The following is a 24,078-nucleotide window of genomic DNA, read 5'->3' on the forward strand; positions in this document are numbered from 1 at the left end:
TCAATGGCACTCTGCAGCTCTAACCCGGCCCAAGGAAAGTCTCCCATAGGGCTCAATGGCACTCTGCAGCTCCAACCCGGCCCAAGGAAAGTCTCCCATTGGGCTCAATGGCACTCTGCAGCTCCAACCCGGCCCAAGGAAAGTCTCCCATAGGGCTCAATGGCACTCTGCAGCTCCAACCTGGCCCAAGGAATGTCTCCCATAGGGCTCAATGGCACTCTGCAGCTTCAACCCGGCCCAAGGAAAGTCTCCCATAGGGCTCAATGGCACTCTGCAGCTCCAACCTGGCCCAAGGAAAGTCTCCCATAGGGCTCAATGGCACTCTGCAGCTCCAACCTGGCCCAAGGAAAGCCTCCCATAGGGCTCAATGGCACCCTGCAGCTCCAACCTGGCCCAAGGAAAGTCTCCCATAGGGCTCAATGGCACTCTGCAGCTCCAACCTGGCCCAAGGAAAGCCTCCCATAGGGCTCAATGGCACCCTGCAGCTCCAACCTGGCCCAAGGAAAGTCTCCCATAGGGCTCAATGGCACTCTGCAGCTCCAACCTGGCCTAAGGAAAGTCTCCCATAGGGCTCAATGGCACTCTGCAGCTCCAACCTGGCCCAAGGAAAGCCTCCCATAGGGCTCAATGGCACTCTGCAGCTCCAACCTGGCCCAAGGAAAGTCTCCCATAGGGCTCAATGGCACTCTGCAGCTCCAACCCGGCCCAAGGAAAGTCTCCCATAGGGCTCAATGGCACTCTGCAGCTCCAACCCGGCCCAAGGAAAGTCTCCCATAGGGCTCAATGGCACTCTGCAGCTCCAACCCGGCCCAAGGAAAGTCTCCCATAGGACTCAATAGCACTCTGCAGCTCCAACCCGGCCCAAGGAAAGTCTCCCATAGGGCTCAATGGCACTCTGCAGCTCCAAACTGGCCCAAGAAAAGTCACCATACTGAAGCTTGAATGAATCCGAACGCTACGAAAAAATCGCAACATTTTGCGCAACTTTCGGAATGGCTACGAAAAAGGCACGACTTTTCGCGCAAGTTTTAACGCTACGAAAAAATCGCCAGATTTTGCGCAACATTCGGATGGCAACAAAAAAGTCACGATCATTTTCCGAAAAAATCGCCAAATACCGATCATTACGAAAAAAACGCAATCGGCCGCATTCGGCCAGTTCGTGAGTAAGTAAATGGGCCCCTACACATTGAAGAACCTATTTTAGTCTATTAGCAGAATATGGGCGCACAAATCTGCCAGACCACGCCTGAGCTACCTGATACTCCATCCCCTCTAGCCTATATTTCCTAAAGCAATAGCGAAAACCATTTATACAACTGAACTGATTTGCTATAGTGCCGTAAAGCACTTTTATCTTGAGTGTAAATCTAGAACGCCTGCCATAAAACAATTCCGGGCCGAGGATTTCAATCACAAGGGGGGTACAGTCACATGGGTGCCAGTCACATGCCCGCCAAACTACTGAGTGACTGGAAAAAACACTTTAATATAAAATGGTTCTAGGATAACAAAAACAATAAGGCGTACATGTGTTTTGGGGACGGCAGTATCCCTTTAATTTCTTAGCGCCATAACGCAGTTCCTATCAAAGATGATTAAATTACGTCACGGAGTATTGAAAACTAAGGAATTCCGCCGGCCATTGCGGGCGATATATAAGCCAATTCCTGCTCTTCTTCCGGGATCTGCGTGACGCCTTGATTATGTTACGTCATCAACATGCGACTGAGTTGCCGGAGCCGCAGCAGGGATGTGATATGGCGGCTACAGGGCTGGTACCTTGAAGCACAGAAGGGAGAGTGCGGAGATGGCTGCAGGTTGCCGGGGGCCCGCCTGCCCTTCCTGGAGGCTTCACATTTCCAGAGAGCTGAGGCGGAGAGACCGGGAGCAGCGGCAGGTGTTTGAGGAGCTCATCTCACAGTGTAACTACCATTTGTACCGCCATTTGTACATGCCTTCCATGTGTGGCTTCACTGACAGCAGCTCCATTTATTCACTCTACAGTAGTTCTCTATATCTATTAACATTAAACTTGACAAACCCTGCTTTGCCTGGAAGCATCTAACTCTGCCTTTGGGAGTAGTGATATATACTCTATACTATAGAAGGGTTGGGGGGCCACAGACAGCTTGGGATATGGATACCCAGGAAAGCATAATGGCACCCTTTGGAAAATATGCAATGATCGATTCAAGTCGTGTTTTTTTTTTAATTTGTTACATAGTTATGTTCAGGCATTGGAGGCCTGATATTCACGTATTTCTGTTAAAGGTTTGCTGTACTTATGTACCACTCAAAAGGTCTTGTAAAGGGGGTGGTTCACATTTCAGTTAACTTTTAATATGTTATAGAATGTCCTATTCATAGTAACTTTGCAATTAGTCTTAATTATTTTAGCTTAATTATGTACCTTCCTCTTCTGACTTTTTCCAGCTTTGAAATGGGGGTCACTGACCCCGGCAGCTAAAAATCTTTCTGTGAGGCTACAATTTTATTTTTGTTACTCTTTATTCCATATCTTTCTATTCCGACCTCGTCCTATTTATATTCCAGTCTCTCATTCAAAACACTGCCTGGTTGTTAAAGGAGAAGGAAAGTCAAAATCTATTAAGCACACTATTAAATAGTACTACTATTGCTGTGTAAAAACGCTATATACCTGGCTTGCCTAATGAAAGATTTACAGAGATACACATACTAGAACCTACATACTTGTTTCAGTGAACGGCGCCGCCATCTTGTCCAGCGTGTCTGTATGGGCTGAAAAGCACAAGCCAACTCCCCGCTCCTGTCACAAAGATTCTGCAGCTCCCTGCTTCTGCCGCAAACCCCCCCCCCCCCCGCTCCTGCCACAAACCCTCCGCCGCTCACAGCACCTGCTCCCCCCACCTGCTTGTCACAGAGTTTGGTGACGCAGCATCGCCATGGCAATCGGACGCTCCTGCCCTGTGCGCATGCGCCGCCTGCAGTAACAAGTCGGCAAGTCTTGAAGGAGTGAGGCATTATGGGAATCTTCTCTACCCAGCTCAGCGTTTTTTGTTTTTTTTTCTGTTTGGCTTCTGATCTTCTGAACGGGTGAAGTATGGGGAGACTTAAGGGCACTATTGAGACAACTGAAGGTATGCCTGCAGCTTGAGAATAACTCTTTATTAGCCTTTCCTTCTCCTTTAAGGTAGACAAGACTTTAGCAACCAGATAGCTGCTAAATAACTGAAAAACCACAAATTAAAAAAATTTGCAGATAGTTGTACAATATCATTGTCTACATCATACTAAAATTTAAATGAAAGGTGAATAACCCCACCGCTGTTGCAGGCATTGTAAGTCAGCAGGGCTCTGAATCTATGCATTTAGTCACTGGGAACCTTAGAACTAAACATAAAGTAGGTTCAGTTTTCTGGTCTGCCCCGTTTAATACAGGAAATATGCAAAAAATATTTGGCACAAGTCTTATTTATTGCATTTGTGCTGGACAAAGGGGATTGCTGCCCCTTTAAAGGGGTATGATGGTATTCCTTAATTGTTTATGAAATTGCTACAGCAGTTAGCAGTGAAATAGTTAAGCACTCAGTTGTGCTGCTTTTGTTGACATAGTGGTAGCTATTGACTGTTTCTTTCCCTGGGGCAGGGTATATCTAGAGGTCAAGGGCACACAACTGCTTCCTGCGCACTAGCTGTTGGGATAAGTCTTGTTGGTACATTAATTGCTTTTTTTTTCCCCTCTCGACAGATAAAAGGCTGCTGGAAAAGTCCGACCTTCAATCTGTTTTGGCTGACAAACTGCAAGCAGAGAAATATGAGCAGCAGAGCCGCCATGACAGCAGGTAGCAATAAGTAGCAGCATTTATTCTAACTAATGATGTAAAGCAAGATTGTCTCAATATGCTTGGACTTCGAACAAAGGTGTTCCCTTTTAGCTCAAGTATCATATTTTGATCAATTATCCCGTACAGCTCCATGAAACATAAACTACTGATAAATACCCCTCTGCAGTATCCTTTGAGTTAAAAAAAAAAAAAAAAAAAAAAAAAACCATAAACAAAAAAAACCTTTTGTATTCTTATATGTAAATCTGAGAGAAACTGTCTCAAAGGTCATTTCACACTTGTTAATAAGCCAACCTTTTGTCTCTGTCTGTCTCTGGCAAAGAAAGAAATAACATTATAGGGTCCACATGTGGCACATAAGTATTTTCATTGGCATTAAAAAAAAACAAAAAAAAAAAAAAAAACACAGCACTCTATTTGTGTGCAAGAAATAAAACACTTGCATGATTAGAAATATCAATGTTTGTAAATTATTGTGGGAGATTTCTTTGTTTTAGGGCTCTGGCACACGGGGAGATTAGTCGCCCGCAACAAATCTCCCTTGTCACGGTCGACTAATCCCCCCCCGAGTTGCCATGACCCGCCATCCCACCGGCGAACATGTAGGTCGCCGGCGGGATGGCACACGCGGCGGCGCGATTTCCCGAAATCGTCGAAAAAGCCTCGCAATTGGGTGGCGGGTCATGGCAACTCGGAGATTTGTCGCCCGCGAATAGGGAGTTTTGTCGCGGGCGACTAATCTCCCTGTGTGCCAGAGCCCTTAAAGGACCTAAAACAACATATATTCAGCAGTGTACACAAAGGCATTTTTCTCTGTATTGCAGCCCTGGCCCAGATGGGATGCGTAATGATATGCTATTGCAGGACATGGCCCAGATGAGGATAAAACACCAGGAGGAGCTCACCGAACTTCATAAAAAGAGAGGGGAGGTAACCAGAGCCATGTTTATCCACACATGCAGTGTTTTGCTTAAATCTTTCCTGTGGTATAACCTTTCTGCCTGTGTAAGGTACTCATAACTGAGAATACACATTGTTCCTGGGTTTTATACCCCTAGATTTGTAACAAGCAAAGGAGGGATTATGGCACCCACATATCTGCATCTAGCTGTTCAAAATAGGAATCTCATTCATGTTGAAGGAACCTTTACTAGTCCACTGAAAATGATGGTCTATATGCAGCCATTTTTAAAATCAGTGTTTGAATTTAAGTAGTAACGCTGGGGTTTCATTTTACACCATATTCTTTACTGAGCTTTACAGAGCTTGATTAGCAACTGCTTCAGGGGAAATGCTCGCCATGTGTCACATTTAATCTGTGCTTCACTCCTGCCTTATGTGAACTGTCTGTGAATCCTAATGTCCCTCCCTTCTAGCTTGCTCAGACAGTCATAGAGCTGAACAATCAGATGCAACAGAAGGACAAGGAAATCCAAGCCAATGAAGAAAAGTAAGTGAAAGCATTATCCTAAAGTTTAACTATTTCATTCCTTCTCTTCTGTAAGATTTGTGAATCCCAGCTCTCCATGAATTCAGCATGTTGCAGACCTACATACCTAAGCCTAAAATTCACTTCTGTGCCTGTTACAGGATAGCGAAGTACTTGCAGACAATCCAAGATCTGGAAACTGAATGCCAGGATTTAAGGAACAAGCTGCAAGAACTTGAACGTGCCAATCAGACCCTTAAAGACGAGTACGACGCTCTGCAGATTACTTTTACTGCTCTGGAAGATAAATTACGGAAGACTACAGAGGACAACCAGGAACTGGTGTCTCGCTGGATGGCAGAGAAAGCTCAGGAAGCTAACCGGCTCAATGCAGAAAACGAGAAGGACTCAAAGTAAGTTCACGGTTTATGAACGCTTTCTTTCATAAAATGGTAATGTCTCGTGTGTTTTTTTTTTTTGTTTTTTTTTTTTTTTCTGCGCAGCTTTTAAAACATGGGACATTATATTGTCTGTTTGCTTTAAGAAAATGAATTAAAGTGTAATCAGCATGAAGGCACCATCTGCGTAGCTCAGGATTTAACCTAATAGATAATTTTTTCATCCACCAACATCCCTTGCAGTGTTTTTAGAGGTACTGTTCTTAGTTTTGAGTTTTGTTCTTGCTATGAAATAAAAGGCAATATTTGATATGGTACGTATGAGTAGTAAAGGGTGCAGGTCTGCTGTGCATTGTTCATATAAGCAAGTAACGAGAATGGTTTATGCAAATATTGTAGATAATGACAGCAGTTGACTTTACCTTATCTCTGGCTAGTTGTGCCAGAAGGGTATATTGGAAAACTAGGATATCTCTCTTGGTTGATTAAAGTGCAATCTGACTAGAGGCTGTGGCATCGATTATTGCATGACATTTTCTGTGTTACTCTGAGCTATGCCATATTTGTTTACAATGTGTGTGGAAGAGTTAAAGGAAGAGCCTACAAAGACAAATTTCTCATTTTATTTAATACAACAAAAAACACACCTGGCCATTTGTGCAGTAGGTGTGGTGGGTTTTTTTTTTTTTTTTTCCCCCTTTTGTGTCTGGAATTTGCCTTCATCTTGGCCGGAGCTTTTTCCAGTCAGATTACCTTTTGTGGAAAGCGGTGTGGTGGTTCTTAATTGTATGTGTGTGAATATGTGGTGAGAGAATGTTCTGAACACCAGGTCAGATACCATCTTCTAAAAAATAAGACTACTTAAAGCAACTGTTCTATGAACTAAATCTATGGTGGCTGCACAGACCTTCATTTCAACACCATAGATTCAGTGGTTTTCTTTTTGGTCTGGTTCAAAGAGAATGCTGCACACAGAGGGTTGAAGCAGACATTTCAACTCTAAAGACCTTAACCAAATGACCCTGTGTTTCCAGGAGGAGACAGGCCCGACTTCAGAAAGAGTTAGCTGAAGCAGCCAAGGAACCTTTGTCCTTTGAACAGTAAGTACCAAAAATACCCACTCTTGTGCTAATCAATATAATTTTTAAGTACTGGTATCTAACCTTATGGGCTAAACTACACAGAAGATTTTATAGGATTGTTTCCGGTTGACAGAATGCATGCTGTAAGTCGGACATAGTTGCATGGGTTAAAGGAGAAGGAAGGTCATTTTGGCATTTTACTGCCAATAGACTACCACATTAGTGTCCCCTTCTGCAGAAAGCTTTACCATACACGAGTAAACAGCCCTAGAAGCTCTCTGTTTAAGAGAGCCATTTTAGCTTGGTCTTCCTAGCTTTCTGCTGCAGCTGTAGCCAGTGGTAGCGCAGATCTCACATTCTGATGGGAGGGGGGAGTGAATTCTTATGGGAGGGGAGAGAGCTGTGCAGACTCCATCCCCTGGGAGTGAAGGATTTTTTTCTGAGAGGAAGTTGAATACCAAAGTATGTACTTTTGTGTATTTTTCTGAGAGGAAGTCGGATACCAAAGGAGACAAGAAATCCTGTTTCTTTTGATAGAGTGCAGCATTTCTGCGAGTGCTTATGGCTGTACGTAGACCTTTCTGATAAAGCTGACTTAGTTTTTAAGTTTCCTTATTTAAAAAAATAAATAAATAATGGAACTAATGTAAACTACCTGGAAGCTTTGCTGTCTGACTCAACTCATCTGTCAGAAGGGAATGCTGCATGCTGTGTCTGCATCTGACAAGATTAAATTTGATGTTTGAAAGACTTTCTTTTTCTCTCATTGAAATACTCACTGTTACATGTAGATGCATAAACAAAACCCGCTGGGGCTCATTTATAAACGCTGTGCAAATTTGCACCTGGCTACGCATGGCAGCCAGTTATGTTTACTTACATTTCTCAACCTGCAGCTGGCTGCAAAAAGAAGAAAATATTTTTATGGGTTACTGGCCAGGTGCAAATTTGCCCAGTGTTTATAAGTTAGCCCTGCTGACTTTATCTATTCTGATTTGCATTACAGCTGTGGGAATCAGAGTTTTGTACGGGTTACATTATTTTTTGAGTCTGATATAGTCTGGCCCACAAAATCTAAAGTCTCCCATGTAGTTTAGCCCTTTATAATTAATAAAGGACAGTGCTACATTTTTGAGGTCATGACATTTTTCTTTTTCTTCGTATTCCTATACTAATTTTCTTACAATCTACTTTTATTTAAACACTTTTTCTGTCTCTGCTTTCTTTGTTTCTGATCTGTCTTCCAGCATTTGAAAGATTAGTGAGAATTGGCCAAATGCACTTAGTTCAGTATTATGTTTGTACCAACATATCCCTGCTTTCAGTGTGAACTATATTAACAGTCGACAAAAAAGGCAACATGTTTCTTAAACATACATTCTGAGAATTCTACTTAATCATTCTATAACTGATACAGATTAAAGGAGAACTAAAGCTTAACTAAAGAAGTAGGCAACCCTTTAGCAGGGAAGATCTGTGCCCCAGTAGCTCCCCATCTTCTTTTCTGCGGATTCCCTGCACATGAATTTATGCTGGAAACTAATGCACATACAATAGAGGGTTCCAAGTAAAAACAAAACTTGCTGTTGTTCACTTTGCATGAACCCTCAGTAGGGCGCACCCTAGCATCCCCACAACAACCCCATAGTCAGTCTAGCAGCCATTACAGTATTGTAAATAAGTTTAAAAATATGCAAAGAAGCCAGGAAATAACTAGTTATGTAGATCATTCTTCTGGGTCTGGCACCCTCCCCTGCAGAGAGACTGCTAGATGATTGCCTCAGTCCTTCTATTGCTGGTACATTTTAATGAACAGTGTACTTTATTAGCATAAATTGGAAATGAGCATCTATTTTAGCAGTACTTGTTGCATTTTAAATATATTTGAGCTCATCCAGTGGTATTACAGATATGCACACAAGGCAGGAAGAAAATGGCAGATGCAGTAGAGCCTTAGGCTGGTGGAACACAAAGGGGCAGATTTAGCAAAATGGGAGTTCACAGCTTTAATACATAAAGACTCGCCCATGTTGTATTTATTTATTTCTATGGGATTTTTATAATCTTTTATATATCAAATGGTGAATGAACTCTTACCCATTGAGTTTTCCCAAAGCATTTTCTCTGCCTGCATAGAAAAGGCAGATCCACTGACTTCCAATGCTGCTAGCCGTACTACAATAAAACCACTATACTCCAAGGCATTTTGTACACGCTGTTATAAAGGCAGGCTTTGCATTAACCAAAACCGTGTGTGTGCCAACATGGAGGACCTAATGCACGCCCACACAATTATAGACAAATAAGAGATGGGGTATGTGAAAAGCCCTGTGACCTAGGTTTTTACCAATGTTTAACAGGTAGCTTTTTATATCTGGGTGACAATATCCTCTTTAATTTTAGCAAGCCTGTTGACTTAACCCTTCTATATTCTATTCAGTATTGTTTGATATTTGCTTCTTGCTTACACCCCACCTCCCTATGTGACAGTCTAGCTCAGACTAGTAGAAGCTACTTCCTCTGCAACTAGCTAGTCTTTAGGGCGCCAGTAAACATGCCCTCTAAATTTTACCCTAAGTTCACACAGTAGTCGCTCACTGGGGTGCTAGTCCCAAAGTTGTGGAGGAAAGTGAATCCACTGTCAGATGCTCATTCATATAGCCCCAGGCACGGCATCAGCCTGCGTGGTGCTACACTGAGTGGATATTGGTGCAGAAACGCGCTGATATATCCCCGAAGTGTAGCTCCACACCTAGCCAGTCAGTGGGGCTACATGAAAGAGTGGATCCATATTCCTTAGCCTGTGTACATGCAGTCTTGGTACATGTCCCTGTGAGTACCTTTTTTTTTTTTTTTTTTTTTTTTTTTTAAATACAAAGGCAAATGATTTTAAAGGAAAAAAAATAATTAGCATTTCTGAAGGGACTGCATGACTAACCCTCCTGTCACTTCCACAACTCTAGGTGGGGGCTCAATTTTGGCCTCCCAGGTGCAGCCCCACCCCAAGCAGCACTCCTCTGCCAATCTCATCCTGAAACAAAAAGGGGTATTTCGGTATTCCATCGTTTCCACATTTTATTTAGTAATTACAAAAATGGACGTCTGTGTGGGAACAACATTGTACATAACATTTTGATGCATTTTCTTGGAATGGTAGGTTACAGATCCATGGGCACAAAAATAAGCCATAAAATGTGCCCACACTGTAGCCAATTTAGCAGTCAGTCGGTAGCTTATCCAGCGTATGGGGCCAGTCTGAAGGAGCAGGAAAAGGTGGTATCTTCCTAATAGAACATTGTGCTACAGCCTGCATGAAAAGCTGCATTCTGTTTTAAAAACAAATCTTAGGGGCAGCGACAAAACTTGTGCAACTTTTGCTGGCAAGAATCACATTCATTTTCAATGAGACTAAAACTCTGATGTCTTAAAGGACAAGGAAAATAAGTGAAGGCTGTACACACTGGAGGGTCTGCATTTCAATCTCCCCTCATTTCATCTATTTATCTGTTTTAAATGCCACATTTTAAATGACTTCAAGAAGAAGAAACCCCCATGATGTAACACTCCTTCACTAAGATAAAGACCTAGAGCAGGTGCATAGAATAGTCATTAAAAAGCAGTGCATAAAAGAAATTCTATAGCGTGCTAGGGTGAGTGCGCAGAGGAATTTTGGGGCTAGTGCATAACTTTTATGGCGGCCATCTTAATGACAGGAAAAATGCTGTTTGCAACTGAGCGCTATAGGAGTCGCAGGAGAAAGGAGAGCAATTTTGAGAAGTTTGGGTAAGGGGGGGGGCTCTGCTACATACTAGAGATTTGGGGTGCAGGTTTTCCTTGTCCTTGAGTGTGTATTGAGTTGTAATAATGCCTTTGTCCTAAATCCAGAAAAAACTATTTCATGTTTAGATCCTCGCTACTCTTGTTTTTCAGTAACAAAGATAGTTTCCATAAAAATCCAAAGTAAATCTTTCATCTTATTCTTAACCTTGGTTCCCCAGATATTGCTGGACTAAAATTCCCAGCATTTTAAGGTTAAAGGATTTTCGAAGTTGTAGTCTTGCTTTTTTGGACCCCAGTACTGTAAGCATTTGGGGCTTTTCATGGTATCTTAAATATAGCCCTACAGCACACCAGTGCACATAAATGCATTTTCACCCCCCCAAAAAAATTTAATAACTTTAAAACTGCACAAAAGGTATTGTTTTCTAGCGATTTCCGTCTTCGCAATTCTAATTCAATCAATCCACTTACTTAATATGCAGCATTGGGTGGGTCTAACAACTGTGATGTATGCTGTATTTGTATGCTAATTGCTTTTACCTGAATCATCATTATTGTTAAGCTCCCTTTGTGTGCAGGAGGGTGTGGGGTGCTGCTTTGTGATTGGCTAGTTTTAATGTGGGCTGTACTCTCCCCTGCTGCAGTGATGATGATATAGAGGTGCTGAATGATAATGCAGACCCTGTGGGAGACAGTGCGGGGGCACAAGCCACAGGCCGGAACATCAGGTGAGCAACACTATGAGCGGGTACAGTGACATTAAGGGGTGTGAAGGGCCCTAACACTAAATATAAAAATGGCATATGGTGGAATGTATTTTGTTTGGAAGGCTGGAGGCAAAAGTATTGCTTTGCAGCTTTAACTTGTATGTCTGCTATTACTGAACAGAGTGCAAGGATTGGCATTCTGAATTTACTAAATTTGCCTTGTAATTGCTGTGAAAACAGATCTGGGCACTCTGAATATCTTCTGAAAGAAGGTAAAGGAAAGTATCCTCAAAAGAGGTTCCAATTCAGTATATATATAGATACCATCTGTCATGGTGTAGGAAAATTCCGTGCATAGGTGTTTTAAAAATCAATTTTAGAAGTTTATTTTTAGTTGATCCTCGTGTAGACTTTAATATTTGACCATTATTATATTGGTGTTGGCCCTTATGAATAGATACTGTGTGTATGGGAGGGGGGATGAAAAGGAAAATGTTGCCTCATTGCAGTTAGTCTGGATCTGTGCCTGCTTTGCTGCTTTGGGATGTTTGGTTATTTTCAAAGATGTCAAAAAATTTAGGGCATCAACACAAACTTGGTACCAATTCCATTGCATTGCCTGCATTCAAAATGCTACTCCCTTTTTCTGTACATGCACTGAACTGCAGCAAAACAATGTGCACATTTAACAAACTATTTGATACCAACTGCAGAAGGTGTTATAATGGTTGAGGGGGCAAAAGCTATGAATAGACAATTGAGCTAAACCTTCATAGTTTATGTATTAACAAAAATCTAAATGGGACTGTAATAAGGGAATGTTTTGGTGTCAGAATTCCTTTAATATAAATGTACTTATATATTTCCTGGCAAACTAGTCCTGTTTATCAACATAATGTAGGCTTTTATCCACTCACATTCTGTACCCACCTGAGACATGAGGGTTATTGGAAATTAAATCCGTTGCAAAAATCTTAGAGGCAGTACCCACCTCTATAAACCTATGCTAAAAAGTTCATTAAAAGAAACAATAGGCAGAGTATTTTTGAGGGTTGCAAGTTCTATTTTCCCAAATTTACTTGCTTTATAAAGCACCCTGTTTTTCCCTGAACCCAGTCCCCTCCACCCCCTCCCTTTCTCCTATAAATTGGTTTGTGCAGATATAAATAGTCCTCCGTTAACTACCCTTAAGATTGTGTTAGGCTTTGAGCAAAGAAGCAGTTAATTATAAAGGAGACTTAACCTATGGACTGGTAAACCCGCTTCTTCATTGGGCAGAAGTTGGCATTTTCCGACAGGGAGTAAAGTAAAAAATCTGTTTTAGGTCACCAAATGAGTTTGGCAATATTGAATTGATCCGATAGTTCAGCCCAAAGGCTGAACGATCAGATCACATTGACTGTATGCAGGCTGTCGGGAAGAGGACCTTGTGAAAGAACAGATGTGCTCCTTGCACCAGGGGGATTTTTAAACCCACCAGATCAACATCTGGCCAGTTTTTGGCCAGATAATGGTATGGCAGGCCCCTCTGAGGTCTCTATACATCGGCTGATAAGCTGCCAACTCAACCATCCACAGCTTTTATCGGCCCATGTATGGCCACCTTTAAAAAGGCAGAGTGATAGATGATGTCAGACAATTATTCCTAAAAGCTGTGTTTTTCCTTTTAGTGTTTGCTACATAATAGCATCATTTTATACTTGGCATTGTCATTAGCAGGTTATAATGGAATAAAACTAAGGTAGTTGCTAATATAGATATTCTGAAGAGATGCAGAAATAAGCAGGCACTTGCTGGTTTCTGGAGATGCTGTGATCAGCACTGTATAGAACACTGTTATGGGGGCGCGCCATGACATTTAATGCTGCAGCCAGCTTACGTGAGTTTAGGCCACAGAGGTGAACTTCCATTTCCCATGCCTCCTAAAATGAGTGCTGACTGATTTTTGGATACACTATATTCCCCTTTGCCATATTCTGCAGGGTTCGCTGGGGCATTCTCACAAAACCATCTCTTGAATCCTTGAAAATGAATACACTTGCATGTGTTTTAGTAAATCTGTTGGTGGGTGGGTCAGAGAAATGTGTTTGCCAGAGAATCTCTCTCTGTAATCCACTGTGTGGTGTAGCATATCCAGCACTCTTAACTGTCCATCTGTGGCAGGGAGTGTTATTTATTTTTGTACTCTTGCTCGGCCTTTGACTGGTGCAGTTTATGGTGGCTTATTGTTCTGAACAGCCAGTTTATCCCTGTGCTCCCTCTTTCCCCAGTAAGCGAAACTCTCAGCCTGCCGTAGGAGGCCTCCTGGACTCTATCACTAATATCTTCGGGTAGGTCTGCTGCTTCCAATTTTTTTTTTTTTTTTTTGTTCCCTTTTGTACAGCCCTTTTCCATGTGCTGTCTGATGCTAAACAAGAGTTAAGTTCTTAGCTTTGTCAGTCTAAGGGACACATGGGGCGAAAAGTTACTGTGACTAATCAGCACCAATCATGTGTCGTTTGCAGCGACTCGTATATTAACCTATGGCAGCTAAATTGCCGCTATTAGTTGTTGCGACCAAGTTTTTCTAAACTTTTCTATGTCTTCACCCTAAAGGAAAAGTATATACAAACATTGCTTGTAGGGCAGTGTTTCATAATACGTTATGCCTTGGAATGCAGATAAAGTGATGCCATATCTTGCTTTATGCTGCAGGACATTACTTTTTGTTACATACGTATGAGCAAGAGCAGTCCTGTTGCCTGCTTCTGATCCTGGCTTTCTCCATAGATGCCAGTAAAAACAATAGCTGGTCAATATACACTTGCATAACCAAGGCAAGCAAAAACAGCAACCCCATCCAATTATAAATTCAATTATGACACATCTTCAGAGAAAAATGTTCTGGGCATAGTGTAACCTCTACTCTCTTGGCAAGATAAATGGACAGTATATATTTTCCATTTTAAAGTTTGCGTTGGCTACGGTAACTGATTCTTTTTTTAGTAAATAAAACAGCAGTTCCTAGGTCAGCAATCGGCTTATAATAGGGGCATATGAAGACCCATCTGTAGAGCACCAGTGAGCCATATATATAATGAAACCACTTTGCATGGTTTTCAGTGTGTGTATGTTAGGTAGATATTCCTGACTGATGGCTTGTACCATAAATGTTGGTTTGTTGATTGCCCAGGATACAGAAAGCTTGGCTTTGGGAGCAATATTAATACTTGAATTTTTAACTGGGACTTTGACAGATGAGGCTGATTTTGTTTTATCCCTACACTCACATCTAGTAGCATTACCAAACTTTCTTTTCCACTGACATTTATCCTCCATAATGCTAAAAACACAGGTCATTTATTGATGGTCCGTATTGGTTAGCAACTGAAAAACCATTTGACATCCCAGGCGTAGGCTAACGGAACTCAAACCAGTTCTAGGCAACATCCAGGGTAACCATTTTGTCAAGCAAGATATGCACAAGCATTTCAGGACTTCGTCATGAACTTATGGCCGATGTGTTACCCTTCCATTAGCCTCAGCTGCTCTTTGCCACATATATAATGTATTCCAGTCTTAATATTTATGTGTTTTTCTAACCCCTGTGGTGCAGCAGTGGGCAACCGTGTGTCTGTTTTTTGTGCCCCAGGGGTTAACCTATTTCTCCTGTCTTGTTTCTGCCTCCTCCTTGTTTCTCCCTGCCCTTCCCTGTGCCTGCTGACCTGAGCTCTCCTTACAGCTTGTCTGAGTCTCCCTCCTTGAGTCATCGTTCTGACAGTTCCAGGTGATGTTTCCTCTATTTATGCTTTGTACAGTCTAGGGCAGGAATAAGGGAAAATTGTATCATACTTACCGTGATTTTCCTTTCCTGGGAGTACTCCATATCAGCATGTTCCCATCCCTTATGCAATGGTAGTCTTAAAGCTCGTAACAAAGACGCCATAGAGGGGGTGGGGGTGGCTTTTAAAGCTTTGGGGAGGATCCTTCTGATGGGGCATGGGGGCGGGGATATCCCAGATAGTGCTGATATGGAGTACGACCAGGGAAAATGATATTCTCTTAGAGATTCAATGCACTGGAACCCACAGCTTTTTTTTATCATCCATGCATATTTAAACAAAGTATAAAATCTATGTATCACAATACCCTATGCTGATACTTCGGTCCTTACTCTGATACCATGCAACAGTTTTTTAAAATGTATAGGCTGAAAATGCCCTTTATGTGGTTGATTTTTGTTTCTCTTCCTTTAGGAGACGGTCTTTAAATTCTTTCCCTGCCTCACCGGATTGTGCAGATACCCCCGGAGCTGGAAACAGAGAGGTCAGGGTTCCTGCTACAGCGGTTTATTCCTTTGTAAGTATCTGCTGCACTTTGTTTATACTGTGATATTATCAGTACAGTGGTACACCCATCGACAGGCTTGTTCTGTTTCCTTATAAATATTGTAAATCCCCAATCCATATCTGAGGTCAGTGATGAATTGTAAAAGGTCTGACTGCCTTAAAGTTCTCCCATGTCCATATTATCTCCCAGCAGCCTCTCTGTTTTTCCATCTGGCTCCAGTTGTGCTTTGATTGGTTACTTAAGCTGCTGACAGGTTTTGATACTGAATCCTGCATTTCCAAAAGAATGGGAAAGTGCAGCAAGCAGTATTGTACATGATTACGTAATACAGGAGAGCAGGGATGAGGGTAGAACTCTGTGCAGTGCATGATAATAAGCTATATACTGAGACCTCCTCCTTTTCTAAAACAAGTAAGCTTTGCTGTGTTTATACATTTTGTCCTCAGGATTAAATTATTTTGTGTCTTTGGGAAGCATTTTATATCTTCAGAACAAATAGTGCCCTGTCCAACATCAGGCCTTTGTCTAAATGTTGAATATTTTTCTTTTTTAAAGGATGCCCATGATGGAGAAGTTAATGCTGTGCGATTCAGCCCAGGCTCCCGTTTACTGGCAACAGGTGGAATGGACCGGAGGGTGAAACTCTGGGATGTGATTGGAAGTAAGACTTGTCATGCAAAGTATATTCCTTAAACAGCTAGGGCACAAAGCATGCATCAACATTTAATCCTATATAGAGTTAAGCGAGTGGTGCAGTTCTGGGTCACATTAGAACCAAAGGCTTTTAAAGTTAACCAAAAGGTGAGTGTGCCCCTATAACCAAGCTTTTTTTTTTTTTTTTTCCTGCAGATAAATGTGAAGCAAAAGGTTCTTTAACAGGCAGCAATGCAGGAATTACCAGCATCGAATTTGACAGTGCTGTAAGCAATCGCATTTTTTTTTCTAGCTTTATAGGAAAGCTGAGCTTTAGGCTAATTGTTAGCATTTATGTCTATCATGTAATAATAATTGTGTTCTTCACAGGGTTCCTACCTTTTGGCTGCTTCGAATGACTTTGCCAGCAGAATCTGGACAGTGGATGATTACAGGCTTCGGGTAAGATATTTTCATAACCTCCCACGCCCCCATATTATTCAAGAAGTCAGTGATGACTTGTAAAAGGTCTGATTGCATTGTGCTTCCCCAACACACCACATCGTCTCCCAGCAGTCCATATTTTCCCTCCCATCCTGGTCTAGCTATGCAGTGATGGCCAATAGGATTGCTGAAATTTAAGGATAACCCACAATACCAAGTCTTTCTTAGAATCCAGAGCTATGGTAGGATTGGGTATCCAACACCTACAGTGTAAAGGAGAATAAGGTGTACGGTTTGAAGCTATATTCTTTGCATGATATCTAGTTTTCAATCTGAGACTTCTATATTCTAGATAATAATTTGAAATTTGCTACAGTCTGTTTACAGTTGATTTTTGCCCCAATTAAGTACAGATTAGGGCCTCACTCACTCAATGTTTTCTTCTCCATGCAGCACACGCTAACTGGACATAGTGGGAAAGTTCTATCTGCCAAATTCCTACTGGACAATGCCCGCATTGTGTCTGGAAGTCACGACAGGACATTAAAGCTGTGGGACCTGCGCAGCAAAGTTTGTAAGGAAAAGCATAAAACTGTTTTGTCTTTAGAGGTTTCAACTTTGAATTGTGGGGAATAGAACAGCCTCTCATCTGCCATGTACAGTGGCGCTTTCTCTTTTTTTTATGAATGTGACCTAAAAAAGTAGAAGTAGATGTAGAAAATCTAGTTAAACGAATGAAACAAATTATATTTGGTCATGTATATATAAAAAAAAAAAAAATGATCGAATATTGTCTTTCAAAAGTAAGTGAATCACGCTCTCCATATTGAGCATGACCCCCTTGTGCAGCGGTAACTGATCAGTCCACTGCTGTTATGAGATTCAGTACACAGACGGATATCTTGACCTTTTTCCTTTAGAATTCTTTAGTATTCAGAATTCATTGTTCAATGATGGCAAGCCGTCCAGGCCCAAACCAGAACACTCCCACCACCATGTTTCACACATGGGATAAGGTTCTTATGCTGGAATGCAGTTGTTGGCCAAAAAGTTCTATTTGTCTTTATCCATCAGCAAACTGTAGACGGGCAGCAATATTTTTGGGGGAGAGCAGTGACTTTCTCCTTGCTACCCTGCCATACACACAATTGCTGTTCAGACCTCTCACACTATTAGATGCTTTGCAATTAGAGTTATCTTTGATGGTCAGCCACTTACAGGTATGGTAACAATGGTCTTAAATTTCCACCATTTGTACATAATCTGTCTGACTGGTGGAGTCAAGACTCTTTTTTTAGAGAGTCTTTTCCAGCTTTGTGGGCATCAACAACTCTTTCTGAGGTCCTCTGACACCACCTTTATTCCAGCCATGATATACATCCACAAACGTGTTCTATGTGTGATCATGCTGGATCCCCGTTCTTTAAATAACTGCATTTCTTACTCACACCTGATTGTCATCCCATTGACTGAAAACACCAGACTCTGATTTCACCTTCAAATTATATGATAATCCCAATGGTTCACTTTTGTTACATGCAGATATGTTATTGGATTATTTATTTTCCATAAATACATGATCAAATACAATAATTCATTTGTTTAACTAGGTTTTCTTCATCTACTTTTAGGACTTGTTTGAAAATCAGATGTTTTAGGTCACATTCGTATAAAAATATAGATGTAAACCCTGTAAAATTTTTCAAGAACCACTGTTTATAAGATTATTCCTCAGAATTTTGTAGTTTTAATAAATTTTTTTTTTTTTTTTTTTTTTTTCCTGAAGTATGAGTGGCAGGACTTGGCCACTCCTTAGGAGAAGTTGCCTTTGTCTGTCTAAAGGTCAAGACTACAATAAAAACAATTTTTATATTGGCAAACTCCAGCTCATCATACTCTTACCTTAATCATTGTTTATAGCCATACAGGCAAAGGTCTCTGTAGTGCCCTAAAATTAAAGAAGATTGCATGAGCACACAGCACTTCTAGTAAAGCCTTTTGATCTGTATTAAATAACCACAGCTGGTGTTGCAATATGACAGAACTATACTGGTTGAATACCAGTCTTTGTGGCTGTTTCTCCTGACTGGGCATTAATTAATGCAGCAGGCCCAGGAGCCGGAGAACATTTAATTTAAGCAGGGAAGAAACATTTGTAGTTTGTGGCCTGGTTAATTTTTAGTCCCTACATATAATCATTTTCATTACACATTAAACCGTATTACTAAAGTGACCTAGCAGTGGGCCGGATTTATTTTTCCCAATACATACTGTCAGAGGAATCATTTCAAACATTCCGCACAAGCAGAACAACACTGCACCATTTCAATAGAGTAATAATGAATAGTACATATTTGTCCATATAGTGGGCAAGTTACTATACTACATGTTTAGGACAGATTATAAATATGGTGGCATCCTAAGAGGCCACTGGAACTTTTGAGCAGTCTGGGAGACCATGTTTACATCCTGGTGGGGCACATCTTCCCCATGGGCCTTTAGTTTGACCACTTTTAAGATGAAAAATATTACAGGGACAATTTAAGTTTACTTTATCTTTGCTAAAGTTGGAATAGTACAAAACATAATCTGTGTATATTATTGCATATCTCAGATTTTCAGTTTCCTATCTGGCACACTTGTACTAGGCATTGCCCCATAGTGTTTGTATGCATGTCTAGTGATTCAGACTAGTGATAAGCGAATCTGTCCCATTCCCTTCATGAAAAATTGCAACTGGAAATTGTTTTTAGCGAATCCATGCCTGGTGAAAATATTTGCTTATGGCTAATTCTAACTCTAATTCTACAAAGAAGTGACTAACGGTGACCCAAAAGTATAGATTGGCAAAAATAACTTTATGGTGGAGCAAAGTTATCTCAGTGACTGTTATTATAAAGCCAGTTTCAGTTCCTTCAGATTCCTTTGTGTTGGCTCTGTCTTGTTTAATATTAAGCTTCCCTTGTTCTAGGCATTAAGACTGTCTTTGCTGGTTCTAGCTGTAATGACATAGTTTGCACGGAGCAGTGTGTCATGAGTGGTCATTTCGACAAAAAGATTCGGTTCTGGGATATAAGGTAAGATTTCAAATGCAACTTGCCTGTTACTTTAAAAGGTGGTGGATAAGTGCCTCCAAAACGTTTATTTCATAAGAGGGATTTCTTAATTAAAGGAGAAGGAAAGTCATTTTGTCATTTTACTGCCAATAGATTTGCCACATTAGTGCCACCTGGAACAATATATTTATTCTGTAGAAACCATTTCCATACCTGAGTAAAAAGCCTTAAGGTGGCCATACACGGGCCGACTATAGCTGCCGATATCGGTCCCTTGGACCGATTCGGCAGCTAATCGGCCCGTGTATGGGGAGAGCAGATCGGCCTGGCCGACCGATATCTGGCCTGAAATTGGCCAGATCTCGATCGGCCAGGTTAGAAAATCTGGTCGGATCGGGGGCCGCATCGGCTCGTTGATGCGGTCCCCGATCCGACTGCCCCATTGCCGCCCACATAATCCGATCGTCTGGCCCCAGGGCCAAACGATCGGATTATTATTTTTTTTACCTAAATGGTCCCCGATATCGCCCACCCGTAGGTGGGGATATCGGGGGAAGATCCGCTCGCTTGGCGACATCGCCAAGCGAGCGGATCTGCTCGTGTATGGCCACCTTTAGAAGCTTTCTCTGGTTGCTTAAGATAGCAGCTGCTATTTTAAGTTGCTTCCTTCCTGCAGTCTCTAGCCTTTATAGCTGAGTCACACATTGCTAAGGGAGGAGGAGGGAGTTCTTAGCATTCTGGGGGCAGCAGGAGAGAGGATAGAACTGCCCAGACTCTGGCTATAGGAATTAAGGCTGTTTCTGAGAGAGAAAGTCGGACACTGGAACCTCATGTTCCTCAAAAAAAAGACAATACATTTTTTGTTTCTTTTGATAGAGGACTTTTGATAGACCTTTCTGATAAAGCTTACTTAGGTTAAAAAATAAAATACTCTTTTAAAGGAGAAGGAAAGGTAAAAACTAACATTCAGTATGTTAATAAATGTCTTGGCTATTTTTTAATTGTCTTCATGGCTGTTTTTATAGTTCTTAAACTATTTACTGCCATTCTCATTCCAGCTTTTAAATGGGTTCAACAAAAAACTTTTGCTCTGTGAGGCTGAAATGTTGTTGTAATTGTATTTTTTTTATTGCTTATCTTTATATATTAGTCTGTTATTCAAACCACTCAATGGTTGCAAAGGTAACCTAAATGGTGGCAACCAGATCACTGCTAAAATTCTAAACTGGAACTTGAAGAAAAAAACAATTGCAAATTAAAGGTGTACAACTCCTTTAGTAGTTATTTTTCTGTTAAGACCCTTTTCTATTCATTCTACTCCCTCATTTAACCCACTGCCTTGTTACTATAGTAAATTTGACCCTAGCAATCATCTGCTGCTGCCCAAAAAGCCAAACCATTCACATTCTAAATCTCCAAAAGGGAATAAAAGAATGTGATTTGTTTTCCTTCATTCCTGCTGAAATCATCAACAAGTGCGTAACTAAACTTTATATCTGTTTGCTAGGAGCTTGTGTTAAATGTGTGCAAATAGACTCATTTCCCCTAAATTACTGTGAGTTTCCGTTTTTATAGTCCCCTGTCCTTGTTTTTGCTTTACAGAACAGAATGTATTGTGCGGGAACTGGAGTTGCAGGGCAGAATCACGGCTCTAGATCTGAATCCTGAAAGGACACAGCTACTTAGCTGCTCTCGGGATGACCTTATCAAAATCACTGACTTGCGTGCCAATGCTGTGCAGCAAACCTTCAGGTATTACACAATGAAAAGAACTAGCATCAATTCATATATCATATATACATTTTATTTTCTGCTACTTCAAAACACATTTCCCATTGTAAATGTTAACCATTTTACATGTACATACAAATACGTTGCTAATCACTGGTTTCGTAAAAGTGTAAAGTAGGCCGCTTGCAAAGAGTTTATTCATCAGCCACTATTTGTACATATATATGCTTTTATAGTAAAGTGCAATTAGTGTATTTAGTCCTAGAGGACTCAATTAGCCTACACCACTGCTGGGGGAAGCAGAAGCATTGTGATAGGTACCCTTTAAGGGATATGTGTGTAGTTAATTTCCTTGCAGTTTTTCCATTTTGTCTTGCCCACTGGTGTCTCTCACTAGCTGCACAGAAGTAGTCATTTATTCTGTAATAGGTATTGTACAATGTCTGTGTGCTTCCTCCAAAGTTATGTGCAGGTACAGGAAGCTCACTGATATTGTAAAATACCTGTCATCATGGAGTTCCATATATGTAATAAAAATGCTTAAAACAAACACGCATGCTCCGAGTTGTTCTGTGTTTTAATTCACTTAATTTGATAAACATTTGAGTGAACGTTTTTACCACATCAACATATAATAGATTCCATGAAATTGGTGCTGTGCCCCCCCCCCCACCTGTCTGGCTGCTTTGATGGCTTACCTTTTGTGTAAGCTTTAAATGGTATCAGTACTGAGATTAACTGGCCCCCGTATTGTTTGGTATGCACTGAATCCACTCCCTGAAGGAGCTTGGAGATAAACATTTGCCCTGTGTGACAGGGTTTTATACTTTTTAGCAGTGGTTTTTACTTGTGCACAAAGTAACATCTTATTCTAATTAACTTTCCTTTCTTAGTGCCCCGGGCTTTAAGTGTGGATCAGACTGGACTCGGGTTATATTTAGGTAAGTTTCTATTCGCATAGACCTATGCACAAACCCACGTGTACACCCAGACCTCTGCAACTGACTGTACTACACTAGGCTTGAGTCCATTAGTCTTGCATGCAGCCCTGCCTTCCCTCACTCATTGGTTTAAGATGTCCGATGTAAGAAAAAATACATTTATTCAAAGACTCAAGTGGTTCTCAAACTTACTTTCCCACAACATATACTTTAAACATGGTGCTTTAATTATGCACATTGTGTTGTAGGATGTCGGCAATATATTTGACTGGCAATAGACTTCACTACACTTTTTTTTTTTTTTTCCCCTAACTGTGGTTTCACACAATAAAAAAAATAAAGTATTAAAGCTATTACCTTGGTGAGGTCTACCTAATATTTCTGCAATTAGGGTTTTAAGTATTCTGTGGGATGCTGGGAGTTGGATCTTGCCTCTAGGTTCCCCATCCCATATAGATAAAAATGTACTTTATTTTCTGAGCATATCTGAATTCTGTCGTTGCATTGTTCCTTATTTGTTTAGCCCTGATGGCAGTTATGTGTCTGCTGGTTCGGCAGAAGGAACACTTTACTTCTGGAACGTCCTTACAGGAAAAGTGGAGAGGATGTTTAGCAAGCAACACAGGTAAGAGAGAAGGGAGCACCAGTATGCAACAGTGAAGCTGGGATTGAATGCAGGAAACTATAGCACAGAGAGTAGGAAGCATTTATTAACGGATTGGTCACTATGTATATGTAGAATATAAGTGCTAATCAGAACTGTCCATTTTGTTTATTTACCCAAACATCCTGAGAGTGCCTAGGGCTTGAGTTGAGAGCCAGAGTCCTAACTTATATCTCTTGCTTTGGTGACTCCATCAGTCTGTGAATATGCCAGTGCCAGCAAGCTCGTGGTGTAGGCATCTGGTGTGCAGGCATATGTGGGCACTTTAAAAATACATGTTATTGATCTAATTTTTTGTTTTTCTATAGTTCCTCTATCAATGCTGTGGCTTGGTCACCCTCTGGGACACACGTGGTCAGCGTTGACAAAGGAAGCCGTGGAGTGTTGTGGTCTGACTTTTGATTGCCATAGGTTTAAACTATTTCCTTGAGGTCAGTGGCACAGTGGAGATGTGGCTCTATGCTACTTTTGTTTGTAATGGCTCAGTGCCAACGCCAAGCTCTTCCTGTGACGTCATTGATGTTTGGCAGCAAGCACAGAAGATGTAGCTTGGGTCTTCCTCCCACCTCTGACAGGAGTCATTCACATCTAAATATTCCTTTCAGAGAGAATACACCAGGCTTCATATACAAAGCCTGCCTTTTACTTTGCTTGGTTTTAAATGACGAGTGGCAATCGGACGTTTGCTTCAAAGGCTTCAGTGTGACTTTTTAAACAGCTGTGTACTGAAAACTTTCCCTAACCGGTTATGTAACAATGACATCTGTTTACTGCTAAAATCCATTTTATACCCCTGCATCTGGCCTGTTATCTCTAATGTTGGCATTATCTTGTACTTCACCGAAGAAGAGCTCAACCTGATTGTGGTGCAATCTATAACAAGAAAGAAATCCTATATTTTTATTCTTATGTATTCAGCAGCAGCATTTTGTTCTTATGTTTCCTTGATGGGTTACTGCTTAAAGCAATTGAAAACCTCTCCCCTTCCCTCACACAGACCTTAATTGTGCTGACTTGGGATTAGAAATCACAAAAGCTGTTCATTTCCACTCCC

General features: G+C 41.2%; 1 protein-coding gene and 2 non-coding genes across 3 annotated transcripts; all 3 read left to right on the forward strand.

Annotated features, from left to right (window-relative positions):
- Positions 1-1,805: 1,805 nt before the first annotated feature.
- Positions 1,806-23,981, forward strand: atg16l1 (autophagy related 16 like 1; the record flags this gene model as incomplete). Its single annotated transcript, NM_001017343.2, is given in 19 exon segments — positions 1,806-1,925; positions 3,734-3,827; positions 4,655-4,760; positions 5,207-5,280; positions 5,421-5,672; positions 6,692-6,757; positions 11,164-11,247; positions 13,497-13,556; positions 14,948-14,992; positions 15,462-15,564; positions 16,111-16,216; positions 16,405-16,475; positions 16,579-16,650; positions 17,086-17,206; positions 19,604-19,709; positions 21,291-21,440; positions 22,313-22,360; positions 22,884-22,985; positions 23,333-23,981. Coding segments are annotated over 19 exon segments (1,869 nt in total). The 5' UTR covers positions 1,806-1,810.
- On the forward strand, positions 15,679-15,947 carry LOC116411281. Its single transcript, XR_004223029.1, has one exon.
- Positions 16,695-16,972, forward strand: LOC116411282. Its single transcript, XR_004223030.1, has one exon.
- Positions 23,982-24,078: the final 97 nt, after the last annotated feature.

The sequence above is a fragment of the Xenopus tropicalis genome, chromosome 5, assembly GCF_000004195.4.
Source record: "Xenopus tropicalis strain Nigerian chromosome 5, UCB_Xtro_10.0, whole genome shotgun sequence".
In the NCBI taxonomy this organism is placed as follows: Eukaryota; Metazoa; Chordata; class Amphibia; order Anura; family Pipidae; genus Xenopus; species Xenopus tropicalis.